This window comes from Crocodylus porosus, unplaced genomic scaffold (assembly GCF_001723895.1).
Source record: "Crocodylus porosus isolate Cpor-Errol unplaced genomic scaffold, CroPor_comp1, whole genome shotgun sequence".
Taxonomy (NCBI): Eukaryota; Metazoa; Chordata; order Crocodylia; family Crocodylidae; genus Crocodylus; species Crocodylus porosus.
Window position 1 is genome coordinate 40,461,447 of NW_017728951.1, and position 11,698 is coordinate 40,473,144.

The following is an 11,698-nucleotide window of genomic DNA, read 5'->3' on the forward strand; positions in this document are numbered from 1 at the left end:
TTTCCGTAATCCCCACTATGTCCGGGCTGGTGTCAGCCAGCAGGAGGGTGAGTTCCTCCTACTTGTTGCCCATACTACAAGCGTTTGTGTAGAGGCATTTGAGGCCTCCTGTGGGTGTGTGTACTGACCCCCTAGTCCCAGCGTTACCCTGGCCCCTCTCTTTTACCTGTTGTTCGCTTCGCTCGTTGGTCTGGGCTGGGCTGTAGTTGTGGGTGCTGTTTGGTCCGGCAGTCTGTTTCCTCCGCCCTCGTCTTCCCCTTCCCCCGACAAGCCTAGTTTAAAGCCAGCCGGAGGAGGTCTGCCAACCTAGAAGAGAACACACACCCACCTTTAGGGGAAAGGTGGAGCCCGTCCCATCCCAGCATGTCTCTCGTCGTGATGTGCTGGTCGTGGCTGAGGAAACCAAAGCCCTCCTCGAAGCACCATTCCTGTAGCTGCCAGTTGGTCTCCGCGATGCACATTTTTCATGCCGTCTGCCTCGTCCACTTACTGGCAGGATAGAAGAGAGAACCACCTGTGTGCCCATCTCCTTCAGCACGCACCCCAGAGCGTGGTAGTCCTCCGGGTCGCCTGATTTTGTGGGTGTAGAGTCTCTTAAGATGTTTCTTCACAAGATCGGTGGTAATGGTGGGCGCAGGTTCATGCTTCCCCTGGCTATCCTGCCTCTTGTCAGGCAGGGTGGTCCCACTGGACTGATGGAAGACCAACATGAAGTAGTCATTAAAGAGATTGGCTTTTTCCTGAGTGTCGGTTATCAGTTGCCCCACTTAGTTTAGTAAGGGTCCAATGTTACCCTTGTGCTTTTTCTGTCTTCCCACATACTTGAAGAAAGACTTTTTGTTGTCCGTAATTTGAGTGTCGAGTTTGAGCTCACTTCCAGCCTTGACTTTCCTAGCTTGCTCTCTATACGTGTGGGCTAGTGCTGAGTACTCCTCCTTAATGATGTTTCCTATCTTCCATCCTTTATAAGCTTCTTTTTTTAGGTGCAAGAGGTCCTTGAGTTCCCTATTGAGTCAAGGGGGTTGTCCAGTCCTTTTACTATTTTTTCTGCAGCTTGGAATGGACTTCCCTTGTGCTTCAAGGCTTGCATCCTTGAGGAGCAGCCATTCATCATGGACATTTCTCCCTGCCAGATTGTGATTTCTCAGGGCCTGAATAACTGGCTTCCTCAGCTTGTGGAAGTTGGCCTTTCTGAAATCAAGGACTTTGGTCTTGCTGACTGACTTGATCACCATCAACCAGCTTCCCTTCAATTCTCAGCCTGCTGATTAGATCATCCCCTATGGCCAGTACCAGGTCCAGCAGCGCCTTGCCCCTTGTCAGTCTGTAGACTTCTTGAGACAAGTAAACCTCGTCAGTGCTTATGAGGAAGCATTGTGACCAATCAGATTTGGCTGGGTGCCTTTCCCAAGAGATGTCCAGGTAGTTAAAATCACCCATGACAACCATGCACCAAGAGTGTGAAGCCTCAGGCAGTTTCCTGGTGAACTCGTGGTCAAGTTCTTGCTCTTGATTAGGAGGTCTGTGGTAGACTCCTACCATTATATCCCCTTCACCATGTTCCTCCCCCCCCCGCCCTTATCTTTACTCAGAGGGTCTCAAGTTGCCCTTCTTGTTGCCAATCTCTGCATGTAGGGAAATGTATTGCCCCACCTTTTTTTGCAACACGGTCTTTCCTGTACAAGGTATAGCCATCTATACCTGTGGTCCAGTCATAGGTGGAGTCCCACCAGGTCTCTGTTATTCCTATGGGATCATAATCATTACTGTTTGGGAGTAGGGGCATCTCTTCCTGTTTGTTGTCCAGGCTCCTTGCATTTGTGTAAAGGCAAGTGAGCTTGCCATCAGTGGCCCTTGGTTCCTCTGCACTTCTGGAAGAGCCCCATCTCTGGGGTGGGGTAGGAGTTTGTTTCCTTGTACAGCCTGACCTGATGGTTTGGTGGCTGGTGGGCTTACACCAGAGATTATCTGCCCTTCCCCTGGTGAACTTAGTTTAAAGCCTGGTCAAGCAGGTCAGCCATTCTGGCTGGATAGAGCTTCTTCCCTGTGCGAGTGAGGTGGAGGCAGTCCTTTCCCAGTAACTCTGGCGCTCTGAAGTGTGGGCTGTGGTCATAGAAGCCAAAGCCTTCACAGTGGCACCAGAGCTGCAGTCTTGTTTACTTCCTGACTTCTCACCTTCAGCCAGCTTCAGTTAAAAAGAGTTAGTGTGTTGCTGCAGCTGGGTTATCAGAACAGCATGGAGACAGCAGTCGGGGCTTGTGGAGCTGGGCTTGTGCCCTAATGCTGCTGTGTTTTTTCCTCTCCAGTAGGAAGCGTCCATGCGGGGTCAACCTTCCCAGCAATTCAAGGGGCTTCTTTGACGACTCTGTCCTCCCAGCCCAACTCCCTTGTTACAGGGGGCTTTCCTGCCGAGGATGAACAACACAGCCAACCTGTGAGCCCTCAGGGCCTGCACTACCTCCACTCTGCCTACCGAGTTGGTAAGGACAACCAGTTGGGGCTCCCCTGGCCCTTGATAGGGATTTGGGCCAGAGCTGCAGGAGACTCCCACCGCTGTGTGGTCATTCTTTTCTGCACCTATCTGGTGATGGCAGCATGGTGCTGGGATAAGGCTGCATCACTGTCGCATGCTGATGGAGGAAAGGCAGTTTCAGGCTGGGGTGACGTTTCTATTGTTACCCCAGACTGGCCGCGAACTAGCTAGCTAGACGGAGAAGAGTCCGAAGCAAGCAGCTTAGGAGCAGCCTTATAATTTCCTAGCAAGTCTGGGGCAAGGAGTTGGGTGGATCATGTAGAGAGGTACTTGGAACCTCCTGAGTCATGAGAGGGAGGAAAATTCCATTCCTACTCCTGGAGGGGTCACATGGCATGTGCAGTCCTCCCCCTGAGCTGGCAGAGGTGCCACAGTAATACCACTGGGGTCTTTGGAGGAGGAGAATGCTGGTGCCATCCCAACCAGGAGGGGAACTTATTTTGTGCTGTGGGTAGGTAATGGCTGTGTGCATTCCCAGTCTAACTGGTTACAACAGCAGGCAGAAGGCAGGTAGGTTTGCACCTTGTAGATGAAATCAGCGGTAGGATAAGCTTTCCAAAGCAGTGGCTGGCTTCATCAAAGCTGTGAAAAGACAAAAACAACTAAGTAAGCAGTCTCTGCCTGGTCTGCACTGGCCATAGTGTCAGTGCCCCAGGATTTGTGAGTGATCATAAGTTGCTCCAACCTTTCATCACTGCATAAATTCCCTGCCCTCCAGGCTGTATCCTCAGTGATAGGCAGGGCAAATGGGACAGCTGACTGGGGCAGAGAGATTGAGGGTAGATATGGGACAAGGAGTGGAAAGAATGTTGCCTGGAAGCAGTGACTTAAGGAGGGAGCTGTGGGGGAGAAAGTACTCATCAGCCAGGAATGGAGGGTGGTTAGATGTGGAAGCAGCATGAGGACAGGCACCCACTTGCAGAGGCAGAAGAAGCTAGCATAGCACTTAGGCATAAGGTGAGGGAGCAGGGTGGCATGGAGGCTATATCTTGTCATGGAGCTGAGCACCAGGGATATCAAGGGAAAATTAGGGACAAGGTCCATCATAACGCTAGGCTTAGGGATTGGAGCCATAAACAGAGCACCCAGACCCTCTTGCAGTGGAGCCTGTTTCTTTGGTTTGCTTTGTGCTGCAAGTGGGCCACTAGGGCAGGGGTGGATAAAATACAGCCCCTGGGCTGGATTTGGCCCATGGAGGGACTTTCTCCTGCCTGTAGCAGGTCCCTCAGTCCCACCTGGCCCAGGTGTCGTCTTGCCTGTGGCGCATCCCACTGCCCCATGGGCACGCAGCAGGGCTGGGGTGGCTCCACAGCAGGACTATCTTTTTAGGCAGCCTAGGAAGTGGCAGCTCCTTCTGGCTGCTGGTGAGCCCAGCCCTATGGTAGTCAGGGACCTGCGCACACAGCTCTGATCGCAGCCCACCCCACCACACCCACTCTGGACTCAACCCAACAGAGTGGACCAACTCCAGATCAGCCAGATCCTGCACGCACAACCCTGACCCCAGCCCACCACACACCTGCTCCAGATTTACTCGCTCTTACTGAGGGGCAGCAGCAGCAGTGGTGGCTGGGCAGAATCTGCTGCTTGGTATGAAGGAAAAGTAGCCTCTCCCCTTTGCTGCTGTTGGACTCTTCTTGCTACAGTCACCTGGAGCCTGTGCCTGGGCTGCCTGACTGAGCAGTCCAGAGGCACTGTGACAGTGGTGGAGAGGAGCCGCAGGGTAGATTGGGCATGGACTCTGGGTGGCTGGAGCAAAAAGGGCCCAGAGGCGGTGCGGCGGAGGAACTATGTTTTACCCACACCAAACAGCAGCTTTTGCCTGGCTGCTGGTGCTGTTCGGCATGGGCAGGCAGGTATGGGGCAGGCTGGAGTTGGTGCCTGTGTGTGCAGATTCTAGTTGGTCTGCTCTGCGCAGGGTGTCTTGACTGTGTGGGGCAGACCAGGTCTGGCCTGGGGCTGCACTGTTGCCAGTGGCAGGGAGGAGCTGCAGGGCATGCAGTGTGTGGCGGGGGGAGTTGCTGACTAGCTTGTGGCAGCTCCCCAGAACTGCCTGTGCCCACAGGGCCAAATTATTGCCTACCCCTGCACTAGCAGAACTCTTAGGACTTGCTACTAGGACCCCAAGCTGATAGCTCAGTGCTGTGAGCAGCTGGCCTGCCAGTGGGGCTTCCTTCACAGCACTGCTGAACAGACTGCTATATAGGGCACCCCAGCCCTTGGCTTGGGACTAGTATGGGGTGGCTGACTCCCCTCCATCAGACCTCTTTGCCTGCAGGCTGCTTCATTTGTCTTGTGGGCTGTTTGCCTCCAAGGGTGTGACCTGTCAGGCTGAGGCACTGTAATAGAGCTGGAGCAGCTAGTGGTGAATGGGTGTGAGGGCAGTGTCTCCCTGGGGCAGGCTGTGTCTTCCTGCTTGGCTGAGCTGCTCTTTGTTCCTGCATGCAGGAATGCTGGCACTGGAGATGCTTGGTCGTAGAGCTCACAACGATCATCCCAACAACTTTTCCCGCAGTCCGCCGTACACAGAGGATGTGAAATGGCTCCTGGGATTAGCTGCCAAGCTAGGTAAGGAATAGGGCAGTTCTCTGACACTTTTTGGCAGGTGTGCACTGAAGGGTCTGTCCTGGTGGAAAGGCCAAGTTCATGGGCCACAGAACTGAATAGGTGTACCAGGAAAGAGCATTAGTGCCCTTCCCTGGAGTGTTGTGGAGAATGGCAGCAGCCCCTTAGTCCAGGCAGTGGTGGCTTCCCTGAGATCTATAGAGATGCAGTTCCAAGGTGCTGCATAAGTGCGTGATGCTGGCCAGGCCCCAGTGCTTATGTGGCGTAACTGTATTCCCCATTCTTCTCACCTTCCATGATGAGCTTTCCTTTCTGTGCAGGTGTCAACTATGTGCATCAGTTCTGTGTTGGTGCAGCCAAGGGTGTGCTGAGCCCTTTTGTGCTGCAGGAGATCATCATGGAAGCTCTGCAGAGGCTCAACCCCGCCCATGTCCACAATCATCTGCGCACTCCAGCCTTCCACCAGCTGGTACAAAGGTGCCAGCAAGCATACATGCAGGTAACGTGCCAAACCAGCTGCTGGACCTGTTTGTCTGCTCATTCTGGTAGTGTCCTAGTGCATAGGATAGGAGGAGCACCTAGGGTCCCAGATTCACTGGGATTGTCTGACTCTGAATTAGTGCATCCATATGGACAATCTCTTTTGGCAGTAGGGGGCAGAGCAGATTGGGCTGACCTGGGGAGAGATGGTCCAAACCAGACACAGTACTGTCTTCCTATGCTGGCTCCATCAACACCCACCATTGGGAGTGTTACCTCAGGGTGCCTGCTTCTGTGTCCACATGTCTGGAGGAACTTTTCTGCCCTGCTTCATGCACAAATTTATTATTCTCTTCCTTCCCCATTGGGCTCCAGCACCAGGTATTTTTTCCCATTCTCTGGCATTCTTCTCTCTCCCCAGTCTAGGTCTCCCCTCCCTGTCTGGCTGTCTCTCTTCTCTTCCAGTCTGTAGGCTGGGCTTGTCTCGCTTCTCCCTCTCACACTCTGTAGGTGGGTATGTGGCGTACCGACAGTGGTAGGCTGGCCGTTTGGTTGCTCTCCCACTGAGTAGATATCTCTGGATATTATTGGAAGGTGAGAGCTCCCACTCTGATCCAGCTGGGGCAGAAAGGCTGTGCTAGACCAGAGCAGTCAGAGCAGAGAGGTGTATGGGGCCTCTGCAGATGCAGCTATGGCTAAATTGGTGAAAGAGGGATTAGACTAGACCCATCTACATAGAATACTGTTCTGCCACCTAGTGGCAGTCTGTGGCACTGGAGCCCTTGCATGAAGGGCACTGCAGCCTTGTTTGAAGTGGATTTCAGAAATGCCCTTGCATGGGCTGGGCTGCTGCTTTAGGACCTCAGCCAAGAAACAAATGGGAAAGTGACAGATTCAGGTACCTGGAGGTGCCCTGTAGTGACTTGGCATCAGTTTCCCTGTCTGTGTGGCAGCAGGAAGGATGATGTGTGAATAGTGAGCATCCCTGTGCTGTATTACAAGCTGTTAAAACATGTTCTGAGCAGTTGCACAGTATAGCTTACTTTGGACAGGGCTGGAATTGGCTGTGCCCCCACCCAATACTAGGTGTTGCAGCTTGCCCATCTGACTGTATGGATGTGCAACCCCCATGTTTGGAGCCCCCTTTCTGCTGCCACTGTGTGCCTAAGTGTTCAGCACTAGGGCACCTTCTGTCAGCATGCCAGGGCAAGCCAGATCTCAGCTGGTGGAGGGGAGGCATAGGGAGCTGAGCCTGAGAGGGTGCAGCTCCTGCTGCTGAATCTGTGGGGCAAGCCAGGTCTCTTGCTAACAGTCTTAAACTGGCCCCGGTGTGGTGCTAGGGCTGTGATCAATGATCAGCTGACTGTCGGTCTCAGCCCCTGCATCACATGCATCTTGAACTGGTAGAGTTTCTGTGGAGCAGTCTGGTAGTTGAATGTGGGTACTTACTGCGATCTGGAGGTAGTCCTTGCCTTGCATGACAAGTCCTAACTAGCATTTGGCACGTTTTACTAGTAGTCTTAAAAGCAGTTAACTCATCCTGAGTGTAACATGTGGCATGGCCATGAGTCTTGGGCTTTTTATTGGGTGTTGGAAACCTTTGATATTTCATATGCAAGCTTTTGAGCCCTACCCTGAGCTTCACTGCCAGCAGTAGGCAAACAAGTGGATACTGTCATGCTCTTTCCCTTTCCTCTTGCAGTACATTCACCACCGGTTGATCCACCTCACTCCAGCTGACTATGATGACTTTGTGAATGCCATCCGCAGCGCCAGAAGCGCCTTCTGCCTGACGCCCATGGGCATGATGCAGTTCAATGACATCCTCCAGAATCTAAAGCGGAGCAAGCAGACCAAGGAGCTGTGGCAAAGGGTCTCTCTGGAAATGACGACCTTCTCGCCATGATGGCTGGCAGAGCCCTATGGACCCGCAGCTCTCAGCCCTGGTTTAGCTTTAGTTCTGTTCATACCATCCTTCCTTATGGTGTTTTTTTTTTATTTTAGTTTTAAATTGTTGGCAACCACTGATCTGGTGTATTTATACCATGACATTCCTCTGGCACCGCGGCACATCAGCACTCTGCTTTGCCTGCTCACTCTTCCTCCTCCCCAGTGGGCCATGGGCCTTGAAAGCACGAGGGAGTAAGGAAGTGAAGCTGGCTGCCCTGTGCCCCAGAGGCTGCCCCACGAATGGCACGCAGTGTTTGCGTGTGAGGGGTTGGGGGGAGTCTGTCTTCAAATATTTATTTTGGCATTTATAAATATGTAAACTTTTTTTATGGGCTTCTCTTCCTTCATAGGCTGCCTCCCGTCAGGAGAGGCTGAGACTGCTCTCTGCACAGCTAGTGTTCCCGTGCCGTTCTCTTCAGCATCTCCTGCTGAGAGAGGCTGAGGTTGGAGTGGCAGGGAGCTCCTTTCTGCTAGAGCTGCCTTCAAGTCTCCACAGCAGCTGCTGTTGGAAGAAGCCGGGGCTTGGACAGGCTTGCTCCAGGACTGCTTTCAGCCGCCTGGAGGATTTATTGAAGTGCTTGGGCTCTTTCCCAGGAGTGTTCCCCCCTGGGGCACTGCTGGATCCATAGGATGTTCTGATCCTGGTCGTTCTGAGTTGTACGATCGTGTTCCTTTTGGCTGGGGTACTGCTCTCCTGTAATTGATTTCTTATCCCTTGTCTCTTCTCGTTTCCTGATTAAACACTCGTTTTCTTAGACAGATTCCCTCCTCTCTCTTTCTGCTGTGGTGAGGGCATGTTTCTGTATTGCTGAGGGGTAGTTGGGACAGTACGAAGGGGAGCTGGGTGCTGTTGCTTTGGGCTGAGCCTCAACCGGTCTGAAAAATCTTTTGCCTGGCATAGCATTGGGGAGGTGTTTCCTTCGTGCAGCCCATGTTGATGCTGGCTGATGAGATACCTGGGGGATCTGCAAGAATGCTAAGTTTAAGAGGTAGAAGTGGAGTGAAGCCTCCTATGTGTCCTTATTGAACATTCACCGGGTTTGGGCTTGAACATTGGTGATACTATTCAGAAGCTTAATTGTAATGTAGAGGTGTGAACTAACAGTAACTGCTCTCCTGGAACCATCTACATGGTCTGAAGAGAGGAAGACCAGCCATTTGCTCATGTAAGTTTTTGGAAAGAAGTTCAGCAGAGATGCTGTTGTGGGGAAGACATTTGAACAAGAAAGCATTTCCTTTGTCTGGGACACCTAAAGGATTACTGCCATGTTAAATGTATCTGTGAAAGGAGGTATGGTGTATTTCATTTGTTAATAATAGCAACACAGATGCTAAAAAGATGGTAAGAATCCAACCTGTGTATTTACCAGCTGTGCATTTTGCTTTTCACTCAGCTTGGCCAGTAACAATGAGCTTCACTCTGGTTCTTGTGCATTAAGACAGTCCAGCCATGTTGGGCTTCTGGTGCTGGGAAGGGGACGTGTTGCAGTTCAAACTGTTATCAGTAACCCTTTAAAAGAATTAACAAATTAAAGCCAGAATGGACCATCACTATCACCCCTTCTAAGCCTCAGCTGAGAATCTTGTCTAGGTGCTCCTGTATCAAGCACAACTTGGGATTGACTTGCAGTATAGCATCCTCCTTGATTGCTAAAAAGCCTTCAAGTGATGGAAGCTCAGCTGCATTTGTTGCTAGGTTGTTCCAGAGGTTCTCATTACCTGTGCTGTTGAAATGCATGGACAGATTTTGCAAGTGTTGGGCAAAAATAGTTTTCAGGCATACTCAAATACTGTTTTGAACGTCCTGTTAAATGGTCAAATAGCTTTTCAAGTGGCTGCCTACATGGGGGCTGAGAGATTAAAAAGCTGCTGAAATATTAAGGTGCAACATGCAGGAAAGTTTGTTTGTTTTTGTTTTTTTTACCGGTCTTCAGCTAAATATGAAGAAAATATCCCATCTTGGAGGTTTCCAGTGCATCTGCTTGCCTGGTTGGGGTGCTGAAATAGCAGCACTATGTAAATAGGAACTGTTTGGTGTTGCTGGGATAACTGAAGACTGGGTGTGATTCAAGTTATCTTAATGTTGAAAATGAAGGACTTGTCTAGGTCTAGGTCTCCAGGAACATTCTCTGTAAAGAAGGTTGGCTTGGTTTCCACTTGGAGAGCAGGAGGCCCCATGTTCAAAGCTGTGCAGATGAAACTTCTGAAAGTCTCCTAACCTTTCTGCATCTGACTAGTCTAATGAAAAGCATGAGGGAGGGGGAGAATGCAGTGGAGGGAGGGGAGCAGAGGGCAAAGTGGTGGAGCTGCATGTGCTGAATGCCAGAGCACAAGGCACAGAACAGGTTACTGAGGTAAGTGTGTGCACTTAGGTTGAAGGAGAAACTGGATGACAGATTTAGTTAATCCAGATTGAGTGGGAGACTCAATTTCTGTTGGGAAGGATATTTCAAACTCATCCACCACAGCAGTTGGACCATATGAGTAACCAAAGAGCTCCTTACTGCCAGAAAACTGTGGAGAAGACTGGGGTAGGTGTGAAGGACACTCGATCTCAGCATTTCCTTGCTTTCATTGTATTCCTACATGTTTCTCCTGCAGCTGTAAGAAGATGTATGTGCATCTCTCAGACTGGAGCAAAGGGACTTGGAGCTTGTGGATAGCAGCTACCCTAGGTTTCTGAGGACCACAACATGTTGTTTGGACGGTCACCTCTTCAATACAAGCAGAAAGTGCTGGGTTGCTTGCTAGGGAGGACATGTGCATCACTTGCATAAAGGCAAACGCACAGTTGTAACAGGTGGGGTGCTTGTACTTTACATTTACAGTGCCAGAAGTGCCCTGTGTAAATGAGGACGGTCCAGAGTTATTGGAGGTGCCTCTTCTCTCTGCTTTGCGGGGGTTCTCTTTCCTTTGGCAGGCTTCTCCTGTGATATTTTTCCTCTTGGTATTGGCTAGTCCTGCCTTGGTCTTGCCCCCACCCTGCCCTTCAGCAGGGGGTTAGAACAGATGAGCCAAATTCTTAGATCTGTGGCAAAGCCAGCTGAGAGAAGAAAGCTGCAGTCTGCTGCAGAACCAGGCAGCACTTTCAGTAAGGAACAGAGTTGTTTTTTGGGTTTTTTTGTTTTTACCAGAATAACTCTTTACAAAGCCACTGTCTTTTCCTGAAGGGTTTAAACTCCTGGATGAAATCCCTGCAAACGGCTCCAAGGCCAACTGCTGGCACACTAGGGAGGGGACAGACAGCACAGTGACGGGGCAGAAAGCAGAGCAGCAGATCAGGCAGAGAGCACAGGGTGAGAAGCAGCAGGCCAACCAATTGGACAGCGGAAGGGGTTCTGGATAGCACATGGGCTAATAATTTGTAGCATGCCTGGCCCCGCTGCTCTAAGATTGGGGGCAATGTGCCTCAAATGCCCCTCTTTCTTTCTCTGAACATCTTGTGCGATGTTTCTCCTCTTGTTTTGCCAGGGCAGTTCTCTGGCATTCCTGTTTCACTTGGTCGCAAGGTTATACTTGGGAAGGACACGGATCAAACACACGAGGGTAATGTGCCAGCTCTGAACACTCTTCCGATGCATGACTCCATTTTAGATGGGCATTTCTTGCATGCCTTAGGACAAGAGGTGCGTTTCTCTGCTCTGCCAGTGTAGAGTATGACCCATCACAGGTTCTTCCTGCTTCCAGCACTGCAACGCTGGGTTTGGGCAGCGTGGGTACCTGGAGACTGGTCCCAGGTAGAATGCTCAAGCCAGGATGTCATTACACTATCCATGAAAGGCTTCCTGGTGTCCCATAAAGAGGCATTTACCCCATGGCTGGGGAATTAGGTTCCAGTTTCAGCACTGCCTTCCTTGAACCCTGATCATAACTGGGTCTCTTCTCTGTTTTCAACACCTCTGTATTTATTGGCCTTATTACTAACGTGGAAGGGATGCTGCTGCTGAGGTTTTCTGCGCAGATAATATTCCCCACCTCAGCTTAACAGTACTTTCAGACAGTGGGCTATGGTATCTTCATTCTTGTGGCTTTCATTTGTGGGAAGTTTCAAGAAATTGGAATTGAAAATAAGGCTCAGTGTGCTGCATTTGGTGAACTTCGACTCTAGCCATTGACTGTCTGACAATACTAAGCTCTCTCCCCAAGGCAGTTGTTCCTTTTGGTCATAAG

General features: G+C 50.9%; 1 protein-coding gene across 5 annotated transcripts in view; it reads left to right on the forward strand.

The window, feature by feature from the left end:
• The window catches only part of ZSWIM8 (zinc finger SWIM-type containing 8), a 97,540-nt gene extending 89,251 nt beyond the window's left edge, over positions 1-8,289 (forward strand). For 3 of the 5 annotated variants that reach the window (XM_019555868.1, XM_019555870.1, XM_019555871.1), the window contains 4 exons: positions 2,307-2,480; positions 4,982-5,101; positions 5,419-5,597; positions 7,281-8,289. In XM_019555868.1, the coding sequence (XP_019411413.1) occupies positions 2,307-2,480; positions 4,982-5,101; positions 5,419-5,597; positions 7,281-7,484 (677 nt within the window). In that variant the 3' untranslated portion in view covers positions 7,485-8,289. The remainder of the gene's footprint in view (positions 1-2,306; positions 2,481-4,981; positions 5,102-5,418; positions 5,598-7,280) is intronic. The other 2 variants (XM_019555869.1, XM_019555872.1) reach the window with 2 other exon arrangements.
• The last annotated feature ends 3,409 nt before the right edge of the window (positions 8,290-11,698 follow it).